This window comes from Schistocerca americana, chromosome 2, assembly GCF_021461395.2.
Source record: "Schistocerca americana isolate TAMUIC-IGC-003095 chromosome 2, iqSchAmer2.1, whole genome shotgun sequence".
NCBI lineage: Eukaryota > Metazoa > Arthropoda > Insecta > Orthoptera > Acrididae > Schistocerca > Schistocerca americana.
Genome location: NC_060120.1, coordinates 585,871,181 through 585,893,524, shown reverse-complemented (window position 1 = coordinate 585,893,524; position 22,344 = coordinate 585,871,181). Strand labels below are relative to the sequence as shown.

Below are 22,344 nucleotides of genomic sequence, written 5' to 3'. Positions count from 1 at the left end.
AGACATTCTACACTCACTACTACACAGAACACTGTTCCGACCACGACTGACACTTGCAGCGTATTGACGACATTGCACAAGTGCCATCCGTGGTCAAATACAACAGCATAGCTTAAAGGGATGGCCAGCGTTTGTATTTATGTTCAAGTATGCATTTCTCGCGGGGTTTCCATATACACTGAAGCTCCAAAGAAACTGGTATAAGCCGGCCGAAGTAGTCGTGCGGTTACAGGCGCTGCAGTCTGAAGCCGCAAGACCGCTACGGTCGCAGGTTCGAATCCTGCCTCGGGCATGGATGTTTGTGATGTCCTTAGGTTAGTTAGGTTTAACTAGTTCTAAGTTCTAGGGGACTAATGACCTCAGCAGTTGAGTCCCATAGTGCTCAGAGCCATTTGAACCATTTAGCCAAACTGGTATAGGCATGCGTATTCAAATACAGAAATATGTAAAGAGGCAAATACGGCGCCGCGGTCGAACACGCCTATAAGACAACACTTCTTGGATCGGTTACTGCTGCTACAATGGCAGGCTACCAAGATTTAAGGAAGTTTGAACGTGGTGTTACAGTCGGTGCATGAGCGATGGAACACAGCATCTCCCAGTTAGCGATGAAACGGGTATTTTCTCGCACGATCATTTCACGAGTGTACCGTGAATATCAGGTATCCGGTAAAACATCAAATCTCCGACATCGTTGAGGCCAGGAAAAGATCCTGCAAGAACGGGACCAACGACGACTGAAGAGAATCGTTCAACCTGACAAAAGTGAAAACCTTCTGCAAATTTGGTGCAGATTTCAATGCTGGGCCATCAACAAGTGTCAGCGAGCGACCCATTCATCCATATGGGCTTTCGAAGCCGAAGGCCCACTCGTGTACCCTTGATGACTGCACGACGCGAAGCTTTACATCTCGCCTGGGCCCGTCACACCGACATTGGACTGTTGATGACTGGAAGCATGTTGCCTGGTCGGACGAGTCTCGTTTCAGATAGTATCGAGCGGATGGATGTGTACGAGTATGGAGACAACCTCATGAATCCATGGACCCTGCATGTAGCAGGGGAGTGTTCATGTTGGTGGGAGGACGACGGTTCAATCCCGCGTCCGGCCATCCTGATTTAGGTTTTCCGTGATTTCCCTAAATCACTCCAGGCAAATGCCGGGATGGTTCCTCTGAAAGGGCACGGCCACCTTCCTTCCCCATCCTTCCCTAATCCGATGAGACCGATGACCACGCTGTCTGGTCTCCTTCTCCAAACCAACCAACCAACCATGTTGGTGGAGGCTCTGTAATGGTGTGGGGCTTGTGTAGCTGGAGTGGTATGGGACGTCTGATAAGTCTAGATACGACTCCGACAGGTGATACGTACGTAAGCATTCTGTCTGATCACCTGCATCCATTCATGCCCGTTGTGCATTCCGACGTACTTGGGCAATTCCACCAGGACAATGCGACACTCCACACTGCAGAATTGCTACAGAGTGGCTCCAGGAACACTCTTCTGAGTTTAAACACTGCCGCTGACCACTAAACTCACGAGACATGAACATTATCGAGCACATATGGGATGCATTGAAACATCCTGTTCAGGAGAGATCTCTATCCCCTCATACTCTTGCAGATTTATTGATAACTCTGCAGGATTCATCGTTTCAGTTCCCTCCAGCACTACTTCAGACATTAGTCGAGTCTATACCACGTCGTGTTGCGGCGCTTCTACGTGCTGGTGGGGGCTCAACACGATTTTGGGCAGGTGTACCAGTTTCTTTGCTTCTTCAATGTATTTGGGCAGTCCCTGTACTATATTAAACGCAAAAGGCATTGGAAAGTTCAAAAGAAGCGAAAGAGGCAAACTACACTCAAGATCAAAAGAATACGTCATGAATTTAAAGTGTTTAGAGGATACGGGCTCTCCTGCAGTGAAAGTGCAGCAGAACAGTGTCCCTAGTATGCCTATAGATAACGCGAAGTCGCTCTTTTCCGCCGGCCGGTGTGGCCGTGCGGTTCTAGGCGCTATAGCCTGGAACCGTTCGACCGCTACGGTCGCAGGTTCGAATCCTGCCTCGGGCATGGATGTGTGTGATGTCCTTAGGTTAGTTACGTCTAAGTTGTTCTAAGTTCTAGCGGACTGATGACCTCAGCAGTCAAGTCCCATAGTGCTCAGAGCCATTTTTTTGTAGAGTAAAAACCGATCCCACTTAGAAAATGTCGAAAAAGCAGAAAAAGCCAACAGAATGAGATATATAAGCTAGTCAAATACGAAAGGGATTTCTAAATCAAAACGGCAAGAAGATGAACACTTCTAGTGACGACAACTGAGTGATAACTATATTATTAAATAATAATATTACTTAAAGTGAAATAATAATGAATCAGGACATGCAGCTAACTTTCATGGATAAAATAACCTCCGGACTCAGAATAGAAACCAAAATAACGGATCTACAAAGCATTTCTCGACGACATTTGCATGAACAGCACTCTCTTCTCTTGGAGTGTCAGTGGTGAATTAAAAATATAGTATAATACATGTCCAGTCTTTCACCTTGAGAAGAGGTGACGAAGAGAATGAAAATACCGTAGGGAACTGGAAGATAAATACACTGTGTAATGGGCCGCGAATATAAAACCTGCTGCTGTGGCAGGAGAAGGAAAGGAAGGCACTATATGGAGAATGGTGGAGGAGAAAGCTATGCTAGGCCATCGGTATTCCACAGCAACCGCCAGCTACTTAAAACAGTACTCACTTCAAAGTGTACGAATTTTGAACACAGATTATTTTATAAAGCCATGTATTGTGAAATACGTAAAAACGTTGCTATTGTGCTATTTCTACTTTCAAATCATTTAGGAATCCATAATTTTTTTATAGTAACAAAATTAAATACTATTAGCGTACCATACATAAGAGGAAATTTTATGAGTTTCAGTAAATTTGTATCACAGCGCTTTTGACAGCTGTTTTGTACGTCTCTGTCATATGCAGCTCCTAAAAACACAGCTTTCACCTTTCATTTGTGCTGTATTCTCGTGTGACTGATTTATTAGCTTAGTGCCTTCCTAATAAACGTTTATCATTCACTTTTTTGGTAACTATAGTGTCTAGTTCGTTAACGTGACCACCTATCAAAAGCCTGAATAATCATGTTTTGCAGTGTAGACAGCTGCGAGGCGTGCAGAAAGAGAGTCAATGAGGTTCTGGAAGGGAAAAGACCAAACAGCGAGGTCATCGGTCTCATCAGATTGGGGAAGGAAGTCGGCCATGCCCTGTCAAAGGAACCATCCTGGCATTTGCCTAAAGTGATTTAGGGAAACCATGGAAAACCTAAATCAGGATGGCCGGACGTGGTATTGAACCGTCGTCCTCCCGAATGCGAGCCCAGTGTGCTAACCACTTAGCCACCTCACTCGGTGGCCAGCTGCGCTAGGTTTCTCAGTTGAGGATCCGTGGAGTGAACAGCCTGATCCAGGTGGTCCCACAGATTCTCGATTTTCTTTAAATCCTGGAAATTTGGTGACCAGGGGAGTGCGGTAAATTCATCCTGGTGCTCTTCGAACCACACAGAAAAAGCAAAGTAAATGTGTGGGTGGATACGATCCCCAAGGACAGATGTCTTCCAGAATGACAAGATCACCCAGGGAATGCCATGACAACATTCCCCACACCATAACGCTCCCTCCTCCAGCCCCGACCCTTCCGACGATTATTGCAGCTTGTTTATTTTCATGACGATGAAGCATAAAATGTGATTTATCTGAAAAGACCACCCGTCGCCACTCCGTGGATGTACGCTTACGATTTTGGCGTGCAAATTCCAACCTTCGTCGGCGACGAACAACAATCAGTACATGGGCTCATGAACCAGGCGCCTACTGCGGAGGTCCATACGCAGTAACGTTCGCTGAACGATCCATGAGGAGACGCTGCCGGTAGCCCCTTCTTTAATTTGGGCGGACAGTTGCTCAACAGTTGCACGTCCATTCATTCGTATGTATCTCCGCAGCCGTAGTTTGCCACAATGGCCTCGGCGCCGGTTTTGGATAGCCCCTTTTTGCCATGTACGTTATACTTCATTCTTGGTAGCACGCGAACAGTTTACAAACGTAGCCATTTCAAAAATGCTTCTACCCTTGGCCCGGATGCCAATGATCAAGCCCTTCCGGACGTCAGATAAATCGCTCCGTTCCCACATTAAGACAACGATTGCACTGTCTTCCACGTCAGGTGCACACGCTTCATATAACCTCCATTGGTAGAGTTGCCACCTGCTGTCTGTGAGTAATTTTTGCGCTCTGACGTCGAACACAGCCGGTCGTGGTACTGCTGTGACTGGACCGTGCACGTAAATGCTCAGTAATTCATCAGTATATGAAAAGAATCTATGGATTCTTAATGCCAATACTTCTGTTCCTTTATTAAAATTGGTAAACGCTGTTAGGTATACAGAAATTCTGGGAAGGGTTCGTTCACTATCTTCAGCGTCCTTTTATCGTTCAGAGTTAGCTATCTGGCCGTGGAACCTGGCTGCCTCGCAAAGCAGGCAGAAACCTCGGCGTGTTCTGGGTACGATTAAGAGGCTCTATTTAACTTTCATTTAATTGAGGGGCAGCTTAGTTTAAGAACATTGTTGTCGGACGTTGTATTATCGAAAGAAGCGTTTTATTCTTCTTATATCTGTTGAAGTGTTTTGCACAAATACAGTATATTCGTAACATTTCAAGTGTTGCTAGACTGTTTTAATTTTGTTTCCTCCGTTTGTCATCAAAGCTCCTCAGACAATAACTCCATATTTCCTGAAAAAGTTCATTATTATGTTTAGTTATGTTTGTGTTGCTACAATTACCACCTTTACCCTGTTGTCGGAGAGATAGCACCTAAACAGTTATGTCAAAGATCGATAGCCTCACAACAAATATGTATCAGATTAAATGTTAATATCGAGCGTAATCTGTTTCTATCAATCTATCTCTCACATACAATAACTATTTTGTGTTGCACAATGTAAAATTTAAGTAATGGAAAATTTCCGAAATGTAATATTATTATCCATACGTTACGTGGTGTTCACCACATCTGAATTCATAAAAATATTCGACGATGTGTTTTTCAGGTTTTCTGTTTTTCGCTTTGCATAGCATGCTTTCTAGAAACACTATAAATGTGGAATTCTGGTTCATATTTGCTACTAAAGCTGCGAGTTGGTTTGTGAGACTTCTGAGTGACCCAATCTGGCTCGAGTCTGCTTGCTGGGTTGATGGCTCCTGGCTTCATATACCGCCCAACCTGAGTGTGGTTTTCTAAGAACGTCTACTCTGTTTTCCCATCTCCATCTCTGATTTTCAATACTTAAATGCTGAAAATACGAATATGTACATAACAGAAAGATGTCAAACTCAAAAGTGCTGCATGGTACAATTCGACTAAAATAAGTGCAGTAGTTAAGTTGGCAATGGGAGGAACTGAAGAACGTGAAAGTTGTAGGAGACCCAGACTTGACACAAGTTCGAATGTTTTTAAGTTGCGATACCTATGTACAGATGAAAAGACTTGTGCAAAGCTGAGTGAATAAAGAGTAGCACATAACAGGTCTTCGGGCTGAGGAAAACAGGAACAATAACAACGGATAGAGTGCACGATTAACGATGGACTGGCACACCCGACTGTCCCACCTGAGATTAACTGACGACTGTAGAGCGCAGAAAGGCAACTGACCACATAATTAGAATAAAAGAAAAAAGTTTCTGACTCGTGGATAAGCGGTTGCTGGTCATTAGTGGACGCTGACACAAGGTAAGAGGCGGGGTGGAAGTAGCAAACGCAGAAGAAAAACGAAAAGAAGCCTTTCTGCATCGCGTAAATTGATATTTCTACAGTCGTATCTCTGGAATTGCTGACAGCAGTTCTGTACTGTTCAAAGCGCAGACTATATAGCCTATGTCTCAGCTCAAGCAACTGTGAAAGTTAGAAAACACCGCCAGCCAAGGAAAGAGTACCATGATGGGTAAAGGAAGACTGAAATCAGTAGTAGCCTTCGGATAACTAATTAACATGATATATTGCAGAAAATTTGTCATTAAAGCACGTCATGCGCATAAACCTGTTATTCAGGAATCACTTATTTGTGCAATGAGGCAGAGCTTCACATCACAGCGACAAATTATTCAGTACTGAAAATAGCCAATTATAGTGATTAATTTTTAATAAACTGCATAGCGACTCGTCAGAGTTCCGGCAGTTATATTTCAAAACAACATTGCGTGCATATATCCAACCCAAATGTGAATTTAATATCAAATGTCAATAGCTAAAATTAGCAGCAAAGCCAAAATCGTTCCGAATAAAAGAAGTAAAGGGGCTGGCGTTCACATCATACCATCTTTCTAGAGAAAGTGAGAAGCGTAAAGCTTATATTTAAAAAAAAGAAAGATACAGGAGACTTATGAAATCAATTGACTTGTCCTTTTATTAAGAATGAAAGTTGCATTGCTATTATTTGATTTGTTCTTCGTTTAACCAAGAGAGTCTGGTAAGTTGTACAATAAACAAAGAAAAGTTACTCCAACTAGCCTCAGTGCGTTGCATATTATATTTTCTGAGTGACTACTCAGACATATAGCATTAACTCCTTCTGCTGCTACATCATCCCTATTTTTGATGATCGGAGATTGTAAAGAATACGCCCCCAGTTACATGTTAAGTGGAAACAACAGCGAACATCACGTTATCACGTAACATCGCAGATCTAATATCTACACTGCAGCAGAATAAAGAATAAAGTGATCTTTCTTTAAGTTAAAAATGTATGAGACGACAATCGAACTAGAATCTTTGTCTTTTACGAGGTACGTACTACCATCTGAACTATCCGAGCCTGAGTCAGAGACTGAATTCAGACTTTAATTCTCAGTTTACTGTCTTATACATGCCAAGCTGAACCCCTTATGAAGATTTTGGAAAAAGCGGAACGCAGGAGGTAAAACTGGAATTACCACGGTGTCGACATCAAAGTATTTTACGATGTATTACAGTGATTATTCAGTTTTACTGTAGACAGAAACGTTACCCATTGCATCTTTGGACTAATAACTCAATATTAAAAACATTAAAATGATGCACAAGGCTCTGTAACGAACGTTCATTAATATTAAAAAAAGTCCGAGGCTTTAGAACACTATTTAAGCAATAAGAGCATTGTGCAACCCAGGACTATTTTAATATTAATTACAATACAAGGTTGCTGTACCACCGCGCCACAATGGATTGAAATTCAAAAAAAAATATATTTAAATTGACTATTTTATACACTGATTATTAAGACTCATTTTCAGATTATGTTCTACGGAATATTTTCCTTTTCCCGTTCCTGTACGTCGTAGTTTTCTTCGCGTAACCACTGTTTTAGTGTTGCTGTAGGTATCCAGCTATCTAGTTATTTATTATTAGCAGTGTATTGCTTCCCCGTCGTATAGATATTGATGTATTCGCTCTTATATGCATTAATCAAGAAGAAAAGGCAAAACAACCAGTAGGTAAAACGAGCGCGTGAAAATCGAGCAAGAATATGCCATGAAACCTAGTACTGGCGTTACACTCTGCTTCACCCCTCAACCAGTGGCCAGGTAGCGAGTAGCGCGGCCGCGTTGCCTAGTGGTTGTTTTGTTTTCTAGTACGTTGCTTTTTGTTATTGTTATTTCAGACCCCTCGCCCCTTATGGGGGGAGCTGGGCTGTCAAAGGTACAACCTTCCACTCTACAGCCAAAAGCTTACAAATATAAACAAATACGAAACAAATACGTTTAAAAAGTGAAAAGGTTGCAGATTTTTTAAAAGATATGTTGATTTTCTTTATTGTTTAAATTAAAATCGAAGGACTAAAAGATAATTATATACAGGGTGTTACAAAAAGGCACGGCCAAACTTTCAGGAAACATTCCTCACACACAAAGAAAGAAAATATGTTATGCGGACATGTGTCCAGAAAGGGTTACTTTCCATGTTAGAGCTCATTTTATTACTTCTCTGCAAATCACATTAATCATGGAATGGAAACACACAGCAATAGAACGTACCAGCGTGACTTCAGACACTTCGTTACAGGAAATGTTCAAAATGTCCTCTGTTAGCGAGGATACATGAATCCACCCTCCGTCGCATGTAATCCCTGATGCGCTGATGCAGCCCTGGAGAATGGCGTATTGTATCACAGCCGTCCACAATATGAGCACGAAGAGTCTCTACATTTGGTACCGGGGTTGCGTAGACAAGAGCTTTCAAATGCCCCCATAAATGAAAGTCAAGAGGGTTGAGGTGGCGGTGAATCGAGGAAGTACAGTACATACTGACGAAACTAAAATGAGCTCTAACATGGAAATTAAGCGTTTCCGGACACATGTCCACATAACATCTTTTCTTTATTTGTGTGTGAGGAATGTTTCCTGAAAGTTTGGCCGTACCTTTTTGTAACACCCTGTATATCACATAGCAGCTTCCTTCCATTATGGGGGACTGATCCGCATATTATAATTTGCTAATAAAACACCATATTTCTAAAATTTTATTTTTGGTTTGTGAATGAAAACAAGGTCCAGGTAGGCTCTATTACTTTTTTTTATTATCTATGCGATTGACAATTTCGACCTTTGGTCATTTTCAAGAACGTGTCTTAAGCTTCAAACTTCATTTTACATTATAATTCATTCCTCTCGTCATTGTTGGCGCTTGGCGCTAACTAATGATAGGGCATCAGTCGGAAATGGCTTACCTGTTACATATATAACTACATTAGGGAATGAGAAGTTTGGAGGGGACGGAGTAGCATCTCATGATATGCGTCAGCTTCTACTTTACCTTTTTAAGTGTTCACTAGTGTTTTAGAACTTTTGTTCCTGTTTATGTTTTGGTACTTTTTTGTTGTAAAGAAACAGATAGTTCAGTCGTTAGCACTCTTTAAAAAAGACGTAAGCGAAAGATCGCTTTCCCTCTCCGATATTTCTGCGGCGGAAGGACAGAATCGACTAGATGGTTTCAATACGTTCTGAGGTCTGCTGGACAGACGTAAACAGTTATCCACAGGTGTCAGGCGCACAGCGTTTGTGGTGGGAATGGAGCTGCTTTTGCGGAGCTAACATGATCTCACAGGTGCGGCAGGTATCCCTATCTGATGCAGTTTTGACGTTCAGTGACAAAGTGAATTCCCGCTGCAGCCAGCGACGGCGGCTTGATAGCGGCTGCGAGCACGTCATTTGTATCGTGTGTCACGTCAACAACTGTCACTGGTGCTAGATACACAGAGTGTACGCCGTAGCTCCAGCCTGTGATTCCTATCTGATGTTACCCGTTTGAATAAACGACATAGAGTGTTGAAGATTACCTGGGCACTTATCTGCATTGTCCTCTGATGTTATGTTTTGCTGTTAATTACGCCTGTCGCGTTTCACATCCACATGTTAGATACGTTTCAATTATTGTCGATCTTCGGCGTGGTAACTGTTTTAAACAGCAAAAATACTGTAATCTGCTGTCTTATAGCATGTGATAATCTCGTAAAATGCCTGTCACTACTCAAAGTCAGCAGAGCATTAGTGCACCTCCGTTCGTTTTAACACATCTGCCCCCCAATCTGTACTGCGCAATTCACTTTTATCTACATAAGTAACATTTTGAGTACAGACTATTTCGGCTTTATCTGAGAACTATCACACGACTATTGCAAACGACCTGCTTGTTGACGGCGGGCGAGTAGCAACTATAATGATTTAAGTGGAACGTTAACCATCATTAGGTGCCAGGTGTCTCTCTGAAGAGTCATCATGTGCCTTCACTAGACATCCGATATAGTCACAAGAATGTAGCTAACGATTAGATATTTCTTTCAGTAACTATTTTTGATATTTAAATATTTTGATTAAAAACAGTAATAGAATTAATGTTTTATCTTGATGTAAGAACATTATGTAATGCATCCAACAGTATTAAAAAGATGTTAAAAATACAAATATTTGGAGATTACATGATTTCTATTGTTAAATTTTGTAAGCTGTGGGTGATTAGTACCGTGAGCAATTCATTGCTCAGAATTTTATTTTTAAGTTTGTTTCTGTTAATAGCGATGGTATCTTATTAGCTTTTCATAAAACCGAATCGTTAATTAATTAACTACTGTGCTGTGAGTACAAAATGCTAGTTACACAATATTATGTTCAGTTTTCCAATGGAGTAAGGCATTTTTATTGTCGGCATGTGATTTCACATGCCACTACCATCCGAAGCACTTGTTGCAAATTGGGGTTACGTCATTATTTTCAAAATGGGCTCTTAATTTCGTTTCAGTAAAGACGGAGGCAAAACACCGTTGTTTTGTAGTAATATACTGCATTTGTTTCAGGATAGAAATATGTACAACACCGTGTTTGGCGGGTACATCATGCGGATGGCGCAAGAGCTGTCTTCCGCTAATACCTACTTGTTATGGTAAGTACATGTTGCTTGGAATCGGGGCTGTCGGTATCACTGGGTAGGAACACTGTAATTCCAGTATTACAATGGTGTACGGTGTAGATCTATGATCCCTAACTACGTTTGAGATGTAATAATACTATTACAGGTAAATTTAGAGACTAAAAATCCAGTTAATGGCACCGGTATGCCTCAGTTACCTACACTAATCACAGTGGGCTGTCGTCCACCTTACGGTTGACGTTAGCCATGACAACGCATTATTTTGCGAGCAGGTCTGTAGGCTGTGCTACGCATTATTTGGACAGTTTACGAGTTGATCTGAAATCCATACCTAAATAAATTGTTCCAAAATAAATAAAGCACACTCCTCCCACTCTCCAGCAGCCCAGTGCAGGCTGTCAGTTTTTCCCCACCAGACAGCCATCTTGGGTTACGTCACAGAACGGACGGCAGTGCCCTGTGGTGATGGTGCTGTGTACTAGGTGAGTTGGACTCCGAACCCCATGGTGACCAAACTGTTTCCCACCATCCCCCCCCCCCCCCACCCCCAACGCAATTGCACAAGGTAGAAAATGAGTATCTGCGGATTAATAAAGTTCTGCGTGTATAAAACTCGAGTTGTCAACAGTCTTGATCAACAATAAAATACGTCTGACTGAATTTTCATTGCTGAAGGAGTATATGGATGCCTGCTCTAACTGTGGTATAGTGTCTATATTGGGGATTTATCTTTCAATGCCGATATTAGTCAGAAATCTTCGTTGTGGAGATTTTCGCGCAGCGGAAGATTGGTGCCTGACACCACATATCATACTTCTGAGCCTTACATAGGATGAATTTCAACTGCACCTACAAAATTTCGGAGGTTGTTCACAGACATTTTCTGAGTAATTTGGAGGAGGAGGAGGATATTAGTGTTTTAACGTCCCGTCGACAACGAGGTCATTAGAGACGGAGCTCAAGCTCGGGTGAGGGAAGGATTGGGAAGAAAATCGGCCGTGCCCTTTGAAAGGAACCATCCCGGCATTTGCCTGAAGCGATTTAGGGAAATCACGGAAAACCTAAATCAGGATGGCCGGAGACGGAGTAATTTGGTATAGGCTCGTTACGGAGTAATTAATGCAATTATGTTTTGTTCGATTTGTTACAGAAATTAGCTTCGTTTCTGTGAAAATACTTTCGCAACAGTGAAAAAACCTTAATTTGCAATATCCAAGACGTACAATGCAAAGTGAAGTACAGATGAATAACTACTATGTTTGATGTGATGCCGTCGCTGTGTGAACAGCTCAGTTTGGCGTCATCGTGACCCTCCATTGCGTTCAGTGAATGAATAGCTTATCGCCCACTCTTCAACACTAAACCTATCCATACTGCTGTTGTGGTGGTAAGTTCCTATGGAATCAAACTGCTGAGGTCATCGGTCGCTTGGCTTCCACGCTATTTAAACTCACTTAAACTAACTTACGCTAAGGACAAAACACACACCCAGGCCCGAGGGAGGACTCGAACCTCCGACGGGGGGAGCCGCGCTAACCGTGGCAAGGCTCACCTAGACCGTGCGGTTCCATACTGCTGTGTATCACTGTTAACGTACTACTAACACTACTGGAAAGCTAACCCGAGTCAGAACCAGACAGTATTGAATGCAAGCGTGAGGGAAGGAATAAAGAGGGCATTACTGTTACCAGCAGCAAGCAACGTGAGCAAATAGAATAAGTTTGTTCCCAGACATAACGTCTAAATTTGTATTGTTAGGCAAATATTTCCAGTACAAAGACAAGTGGAGGAAGGAAATAAAACAAAACGCAATTACTCCGTAGCTAGGAAATTACACAATACGCAATTACTCCGTAGGGAGTTACAGGACACCACGGGTCCCACGTACCGCAATACTTAGAAAACAACCCTGGACAGTCTTCGAATTTTTGTCGGTGAAATTCGCGTTCACCATTTAGAATGACCTGGCGCCAGCGCAGAACTTTCATTTGGTAGTTAGCCCCTGACGGTTGAGTAGAGGATATAGGCAAAAGAGGAATGCTGAACCATTGCTTGAGATTGTAAAAAAGTGATTGTACGTAGAAAGCAGTCTATCAGTTTCAAGGCCTAAGTATGATATCGAGTCACGCCAAGTAAGTTCTCTGCCGCCAATGGAGAGTTTGTGCCTGGTCGTGAAATACAGCACGATTCAGCTGCGCCTATCGATGTCGTTTTGTGCAACCCTTGAATTCAAGCGTGAGTTTTTCATATTTTCTCGCTCACTACGCGTGAACTACACTACTGGCCATTACAATTGCAACACCACGAAGATGACGTGCTACAGACGCGAAATTTAACCGACAAGAAGAAGATGCTGTGATATGCAAATGATTAGCTTTTCACAGCATTCACAGAGGTTGGCGCCGGTGGTAACACCTACAACGTGCTGACATGAGGAAAGATACCAACCGATTTCTCACACACAAACAGCAGTTGACCGGCGTTGCCTGGTGAAACGTTATTGTGATGCCTCGTGTAAGGAGGAGAAGTGCGTACCATCACGTTTCCGACTTTGATAAAGGTCGGATTGTAGCCTATCGCGATTGTGGTTTATCGTATCCCGACATTTCTGCTCGCGTTGGTCGAGATTCAATGACTGTTAGTTTAATATGGAATCTGAATCGGTGGTTTCAGGAGGGTAATACGGAACGCCATGCTGGATCCCAACTGCCTCGTATCACTAGCAGTCGAGATGACAGGCTTCTTACACGCTTGGCTGTAACGGATCGTGCAGCCACGTCTCGATCCCTTAGTCAACAGATGGGGACGTTTGCAAGAAAACAACCATCTACGAACAGTTCGACGACGTTTTGCAGCAGCATGGACTATCAGCTCGGAGACCATGGCTACAGTTACCCTTGATGCTGCATCAAGAACAGGAGCGCCTGCGATGGTGTACCCAACGACGAACCTGGGTGCACGAATAACAAAACGTCATTTTTTCGGATGAATCCAGGTTCTGTTTACAGCATCATGATGGTCGCATCCGTGTTTGGCGACATCGCGGTGAACGCACATTGGAAGCGTGTATTCGTCATTGCCATACTGGCGTATCATCTGGGGTGATGGTATGGGGTGCCATTGGTTACACGTCTCGGTCACCTTTTGTTCGCATTGACGGCACTTTGAACAGTGGACGTTACATTTCAGATGTGTTACGACCCGTGGCTCACCCTTCCTTCGATTCCTGAGAAACTCTACATTTCAGCAGTATAATGGACGACCGCGTGTTGCAGGTCCTGTAGGGGCCTTTCTGGATACAGAAAATGTTCGACTGCTTCCCTGGTCAGCACATTCTCCAGATCTCTCACCAACTGAAAACGTATGGTCAATGGTGGCCGAGCAATTGGCTCGTCACAATACGCCAGTCACTACTCTTGATGAACTGTGGTATCGTGTTGAAGCTGCATGGGCAGCTGTACCTGTACACGCCATCCAAGCTCTGTTTGACTCAATGCCCAGGCGTATCAAGGCCGTTATTACGGCCAGAGATGGTTGTTCTGGGTACTGATTTCTCAGGATCTATGCGCCCAAATTGTGTGCAAATGTAATCGCGTCAGCTCTAGTATAATATATTTGTCCAATGAATACCCATTTATCATTTGCATTTCTTCTTGGTGTAGCAATTTCAATGGCCAGTAGTGTGTTAATCCTACAGAAAAAATGACGGAAATTTAATGTAGGAAATTTAATGTAGTTGCATTTTGTATGAATACGTTTTTGCTACAAGCCGTAGTTTTCGAGTTAGTCAAGAAAAGCATACAAAAGTGAGCTTCAAACATACCCACACTGCCACACTCAGCTCCAACCGATCAGAATTTCTAGTACGTTGTTCATGGCACTCCCTGCAACCACTGCACGAGAATATGCTACTGCACTAATTATTTCCCACTTTCGACCTTTCTAACTGGGCTTATTACGCCACTGGCTTAGTCGAGCATTTACAAATTCTAAAACTGATGTGTGAGTAAATGTTACCCAACAATTTTGTGATATTTGACATCATAAAATAACCAATTACATCGTTGTATTCGTCGGGCCTTGTGACTACGAAACAACTGTGCTTGTAGGGGTTCTACTTGGATCGAATTGTCAATGCAATTAATTTTAGCGTAACGTTTACAAACGTCATTTTTCTCTCATTACACTCATGGACACGTTTAAACTAATAGTATTAATGAAATCACAATTCCATCAGGATAATGCAAAACACCTCTACTAATCTAAGAAAATGGCGGGAAGATAGGTCGATTGGGCTACTTCCACAACCTAACTCATCCGACCACCACCTCTTCCTAGGGATTGGAGGGAAATTTGAATTTTGGCGGTACAGGAAGGCTACTTGGGCTATCTCTACTCACCTAAGAAAGTGTCGGGAAAGAAAGGGCACCTGGGCTACTTCCACTAACCTATGTCATCCGACCGCCACCTCTCCCTAGGGATTGATGGGAAAATGATTCAGCCTGCACTGGGCTACTGGAGAGAGGAAGGAGTGTACTTAATTTATTTTGGAGCAATTTATTTAGGGATGGATTTTGAGAGACAGTATATTTATTACACTGATACAAAACACACGCTCTGACGTTTACAGCCTACAGACCTGTAAACTACTCCTAAATTACCAAATAACGCACTACAAATAACTCGTGAATTACTGAAATAATTTCTGTACACAGCATACAGACCTGCAAACAACTCGTAAATAATGCATTACATTTATGTCCAGAGAGGCAAACAACTCGTCAGTTGTCAAAATAATAATCCATGTAAATACTCTGCAAACATGCTTTCTAATCGTCAACTGTCCAAATAATGCACAAGTCTTTATTTAAACAATTTGAGGCGCTATTGCCATCCAGTGTGTTCGTCACGAGGTCTGGAGTCCAACTGTCCTACTACACAGCACCACCACCAGATGGCGTTGTCGTCCATTCCATGACGTAATCCAAGATGGCGGCCATGACGTCAGCTGATGACACAAGTACTGTTATCCAATATGGCGGATTTTGATGGAAAACAGTGTGTTCACCACGAAGCCTGGTCCCAGTACCCAGTACTGTCACCAGAGTGCTCTGTCATCCCTCCCCCCCCCCCACACACAATTACGTAATCCAAGAAGATGGTCTGGGGGGGGGGGGGGATGGTGGGACACAGAGTGATCACCATGGGGTCCAGAGTGAAAGTGACCTAGGACACAGTACCACCACCAGAGGGCACTGTCATCTGTTCCATGATGTAACCCAAGATGACTTTCTGGAAGGGAAAAAATGACTCAGCCTGCTCTGGGCTGCTGGAGAGAGGAAGGAATGTGCTTTATTTATTTTGTAGCAATTTATTTAGGTACGGATTTGAGATCAACTCGTAAAATGTCCAAATAATGCATAGCACAGTCAACAAACCTGCTTGCAAAATAATGCAACAGACAAGCAAAAAACGTGCACAGGCCCCGCCCACCACATCCTGTCCACTGGACTGCAGAGGAGCCTACCGCCACACTCCCAGAAGTCAGGAGGCACTGATGGCACCTGCGGTTGTCAGCTGGCAAGCCATTAACAGGTGCCTGTTGCCTGTTCGGGTCCCTCAAGCTTGAGGCGGCGGCATCCCTAACATTTTTGCTAATCGTCGACTGTCAAAATCAACCACAACACACCTGTTCACAAAATAATGCAACAAACACCAAAACACCACCTAAATAGTCAAAAGATAATGTATGCGTAACGCTCACAAAGCTTAAACAAATGAAAATAACCCACTGCACACACACTAGTGCTCATAAGAACCGCTACCGAACCATCATCAACCGCAACTATCAGAGGCTCCAACTCACTCTGCAGGGACAGCTCGATGCAAGCCAGTTCAAGAGCGCTGCTGACAGCATGTCAAAGTCACATGTACAGTTAAAGTTCTTCGAGTGTGGTATTGATGTCACATGTCTATCTAAATAAGCGCCAAGTCATCCTCTGGGCTGCGCGTGCATAGGTTCACTGCTGCTGATTCCTCTCTGTACCTGCAGTCCGGCAAAGAGCTAATTGCCGAGTGAATCACCCTCGCAGATGCTGCAGAAATGCGTTCCAGAATAGCACAGGGAACAATGATCCAAAGAGCCAAGTCACCCTCTCGGAAATTGTATAGTGTCCCAGAAATAGTTAATGCTAGCTTTTGTAGGAGCTTTCATGATGTCTTGGCTTGTATGCATGGAAATTCTTGCCCTAACAACCTGTTTACGAAAAAAGTGCAGAATAATGTCGAATGCATTCTTCCTCGCGGTCCTAACGTGGCTCCCCGTCCATCACTTGTTACCCTTCCTGCTTTCAACATAAGCAAACGTTCTCACTGCTTTGCAGAGACTCCTATGTCCCAGTAAGAAGGCTGTCTTGTGAAATGAATGGCGCATTATGATTAGCTGTTATCGAATTGACACTCTGAATTACTTATGCTGCCTGTGTGGAAGCACCATCCACCTATTTTCTTTCTGCAGACCAGACTTTCAGTGCCAAAAAGCTATTTTACACAGCTCGCCGTATTGCACCAGCAATTAAACCTTAAAAACTACATTACATATCGTCAAATAATGAAAGACTGTTACTCAATTACACTGCTCTCCCACCAAGGACAGGAGCTTGAATATTAGAACGTGAAACTAATCTCTGACCCATCAGTATATCACCGTGTACTGTGTCGACCTAGTAAACATACAATTCATATCCTGAACCACATAAAGACAGCCCTTTTACATTATTCGTACATGTACCACAAAGACAGACAGCACAATAGGTATACTCGCGGCATTATATATTTACTGTGAGTTTGGGCTGGCATCCACCCCCAACACATGACCAGAGCGCCCTCAGTGAATCGAAGTCACTCTCAGAACTGTTCTACAGATTCGGCCTTGTGTCCCCTCTTGGCACAAGTGTGTTGCTGTTTCTGGTCAAAACCTACTTGCTGGCTCGCTTTTCTACATCCATCTCCATACTCTGGGTGTACGAGAACATATCTAATTTGGCATGAATTCCTAGAATATCATACCATTTTTGTGGTACTTCTTGATATCAAGCATACAGCTGTCTCCTACCAATCGCTCATGCAACATATTTCTGAAGATATTGTCTGGAAATTATTTCTCTCCAAACGCGAAAATCTACCTAGGTGTGACGTGCTGTGAACCACTGACTAACTAGAAGCTTGTTACGTCTGTGAAGACATTTACACGGAAACTCGAAAAAAAAAAAACCGAGAAAACGGATATTTCCACTCGCAAATACCGATGTCGGTGATGTAGCAGATTCCAAATCATTCCTATAATTTACAAGCTCAACTAAGGTGTTTCTCATGTCTAGAGAACCGGAAAACGTGTCTTCCACATGCTAGATGAACAGACCACAATCGATCTTCTCTCAACTAAGTAAAGGCGCGAAATGTGCAGAAGCAGTCAATCGAACAACTTACATGGGAGGGAATAATGGTCCAGTGCAAACACACCTCCATATTCAATCTTCTCAAATTTCCACGTGATCACGAAAGCTATCCAGCACATACGAAGTCGAAGTATTAGTTCGCTATTCGGTCGTCTAGAGGACAACACGATTAATTCATCTACATTTCTACACTCCATTTGGACAATGTCTACCATTAACGGGAAACGTGAATCACTCCCGCACAGGTCACCGGTGCTGTATACCAAGCACGCACAGGAAGAAGAATCATCATCCTAAGAAATCGGTCACATATGTATTCTATCCCTGTACTTACACCTAAATGTTACAATCGCGGTCTTAGTTGAACGACATTCGACAATGAGCGAATTATCGGAAATACATTCTACTGACGGCTCTGGAAACAGAAATATCGCTACCTCCCCTATGATTGGACATAGTCATTCCCCTTCGCACACGACAGAACACAAACACGTACTTTATAAGCCTGATGTTCAGGATGAACCTATCACGCACCCCCTACTACTACTAAGTATAATACTGGGCCAATAAATGACTGCAGACGATACAAAATAATACAGAGAGAAAAATCAGTGATGGGTGGACATGTCTCATATGTTTTTCTTACAAACCGCCAGATGTTAAAAAAATCCGATCCCAAAAACTACTGTAAGTTACTGTCACAAGCAGTCTTGGTTTTACATGTGCACGCAAGTATCCATGTTATAAGCTATACCGCCTTTACAAATCCACGCTGATTTGGAATCTCCTACATCACCGACCTCAGTATTTGCGAATCGAAATATCAGTTTTCTCTGTTTTTTTTCGAGTTTCCGCGTAAATGTCTTCGCAGACATGACAAGTTTGTAGTTAGTCAATAGTTTACAGTATGCTGCACCTAGGTAGAGTTTCGCATTTGTAGAAAACTAATTTCTGGACTATATCCTCAGCATTATGTTGCACAATCGATTGGTAGGATACTGCTGTGTGCTTGATATCGACAAAAAAAATGGTATGATATTCTAGAAAGCCATGCGAAATTAGATATGTTCTTGTAATTCCAGAGTCTGGAGATGGGTGTAGAAAAACGAGCAAGCAAGCAAGCAGATCTGTAGCAGAAACAGTAACGTATTTAGCTGAGGGGGGGAAATGAAGCTGAATTTGTAGAACAGTTCTGAGAGTGACTTCAATCCACTTACGGAACTCTGGACACATGTTGGGGGTGAATGCCCGCCTAACACACAGTAAATATATAGTGCCACGAGGATACCTACAGTGCTGTGTCTGTCTTCGGGGTATATGTACGAATGATGTAAAAGTGCTGACTTTGTGTGGTGCAGGATACGAATTGTATGTTTACTAGATCGACACAGTGCTTGGTGATATATTGATGGGCAGAAGGACTTTGTGTGGTGCAGGATACGAATTGCGTTTACTAAATCGACACAGTACACTGTGATATATTGATGGGTTGGAGATCGGTTTCACATTCTTATATTCAAGTTCCTGTCCTTGGTGGGAGAGCAGTGTAACTGAGTAACAGTCTTTCCATATTTGACGATATGTAGCGTAGTTTGTAAGGTTTAATCGCCGGTGCAATAAGGTGATATGTGTAAAATAGTTTTTTGTCGCTGAAAGTCTGGTCTGCAGAAAGAAAATAAAAGGTTGACAGTGCTCCCACACCAACGGCATCAGTAATCCAGACGATAAATTCGATAAGAGCTAATCATATTGCTCCATTCATTTCACAAGAGGTCCTTTGTACTGAGATATAGGAGTCTCTACATACTAGTGGCACGTTTTATTATGATGAAAGCAGGAAGGGTAACACATGATGGATGGGGAGCCACGTTAGGTCAGCGAAGAAGAAGACATTCACCATTATTCTGTGCTATTTTCGTAATCAGGTTCTGTTAGGGCAAGAATTTCCATGCATAGAAGCCGAGACATCATGAAAGCTCCCACAGAGGCGAGTGTTACGTATTTTTGGGACACTATACAATTTCCAAGAGGTTGACTTGGTTCTTATTTTACATAGCCATGTGAATCAGTATAAGATTGAGAACCTTGTTAGATGCACTTGGGATAATTTGTAGCTATGCGAGCATATTTTGTGGCATTGTGTCAGTTACACTAGGCAGTTAAGCATGGCTAGATGTGTCCTGTTGGGATTACATGGAACAACGAACTCTGTGCTTTTCTGGAACAGATTTCTGCAGCGTCTGTAAGGGTGAGTCACTCGGCAATTAGCTCTACACTGGACCACAGGTAGAGAGAGGGATCACACCAGCAGCAGTGAACACATGAGTGCACGGCCCAGAGGATGACTTGGCGCTTATTTAGATAGACATGTGACGTCAGTATAACACTCGAAGAACTTTAACTGTACAGGTGACTTTGACATGAAGTCAACAACGCTCCTGCATTGGCTTGCATCCGGCCAGTCCTGCAGAGCACGTTGAGCCTTTGAAAGTTGCTTTTGATGATAGTCTGGAAGCATATTTTACGTGCACTGGGTTATTTTCGGTTGTTTAAGCGCTGTGAGCGTTACACATGCATTATCTTTTGAAAATGGAGTTGTTTTGGTGTTCGTTGCATTATTTTGCGAACAAGTGTCCAGTGCTTGATTTCGGCAGTTGACGATTAGAAAACATATTAGGGATGCTGCCACCTCGTGCTTGAGGGACCCAAACTGGCACCTGTGCGTGGCTTGGGAGCAGACTGCTGAGGGGGCTATTGGTGCATCCCGACTTCTGGGAGGGTGTGTGGTAGCCTCCTGTGTGGTCCAGTGGAAAGGAGGCGGCGGGCGGTGCTTGTGCATGTTGTCTGTGCGTCTGTTCCATTATTTTGCGAACAGGGCTGTAGACTGTGCTATGCGTTATTTTCACAACTGACGAGTTCATTTCATGTCTGCGCATTAGTGTACTACATTATTTAGGAGGAGTTTGTATGTCTGTATGCTGTGTACTGAAATTATTTCGGTAATTTGGGAGTTGTTTGCGTGTCTGCAGAGCATTATTTCGGTAATTTGGGAGTAGTTTATAGGTCTGTAGGCTGTGTAGCGTGATCCCAAGCATGTCATAGCGTGTGTTTTGTATCATTAAGTATGGATAGCGTGTGTTTTGTATCATTAGGTATGGATTTGAGATAGTATATTTATATTAGGTATGGATTTGAGATAGTATATTTATATACTATATACTATATTTATATACTATCTCAAATCCATACCTAATAAATTGTTCCAAAATAAATAAAATACACTCCCTCCTCTTTCCAGTGGCCCAGTGCAGGCTGTCATTTTCCCACCAGTCCCAAGGAAGAGATGGCGGTCGGATGACTTAGGTTAGTGGAGGTAGCCCAAGTGCTCTTTCTCTCCCACCATTTTCTTAGGTGAGTAGAGATATCCCAAGTAGCCTTCCTGTACCGCCAAAATGCAAATTTCCTCAAATCCCTAGGAAGAGGTGGTGGTCAGATGAGTAAGGTTAGTGGAGGTAGTCCAATTGACCTATCTTCCCACCATATTCTTAGGTTAGTAGAGGTGCATTGCATTGTTCTGATGGAATTTGAACTGCCCGCCATTTTCTGGTAGAGGGGTGGTGAGGGGGGGTTAAGTTGGTGGAGGTAGCCCAATTGACCTTTCTTCCCGCCAAAATCCGCCGTTTTGGATGATGTCATGCGCTGTTGCCTAGTTTTACAGGCCACATTCATGGATCAAGTCATCAATGCCATCTTGGATACATCTGGCAACAATGTAGAGAGGGGTGACACGAACTTTGTCCCACCACTGGCCTGTTTAGGTCTTCTGTTCATACAAACAGCGTGCAGAAGGCGTCTTAAAACACGACCCTGCAGCACTCCTGGCTTAGTTACACCTGGTGGAAACGTATGTCATTTATTTAGAACACTACTCCTGCAAAATTTCTCTTTTTGTATGGACTTAACAGATATGCTGAGTCAAATTCAGGAATAGTTGGACGGTTGTGTACTTGGTAAGAAAATCAAAATGTGTGGGAATCAAGACGTTATTGCAGAAATGGAATCACTGGAGGAGGATTATGATTAGAAGATTTTACTGAGGCCTCTTAACTGGAAGATATCACGGAAGTTTTCCGGGAAGAGTAGACTTCAGTTTTTCACGTTGCAGTTTTTCACGCTGAGGCAATGTAAATGCATGTCAAATACTCTATAACGGATGGAGGCAGGCACTTAAAGAGGCAGGGTCTTAGTGATTACCTTGGCGATTGATTAAGACTGAAATAATCGGTTCGTTAACGGGTGTGGAGCCTATTGGCTGCCTGATCTCTCTTGTCTGAGTCATCGTCGATGACAATGGTTTCGAATTGCGACTGTAATGACTTAGCCATTACGCTTTTTCTGGCCCGTTTCTGCACATATACGCAATAAT

The 22,344-nt window shown here is 43.0% G+C and overlaps 1 protein-coding gene across 1 annotated transcript in view; it reads left to right on the top strand.

The window, feature by feature from the left end:
• LOC124594206 (acyl-coenzyme A thioesterase 9, mitochondrial-like) overlaps positions 1-22,344 on the top strand; it is a 194,609-nt gene that overhangs the window by 133,012 nt on the left and 39,253 nt on the right. Inside the window, exon 5 of the mRNA XM_047132565.1 lies at positions 10,388-10,473. Coding sequence (XP_046988521.1) covers positions 10,388-10,473 — 86 coding nt within the window. The remainder of the gene's footprint in view (positions 1-10,387; positions 10,474-22,344) is intronic.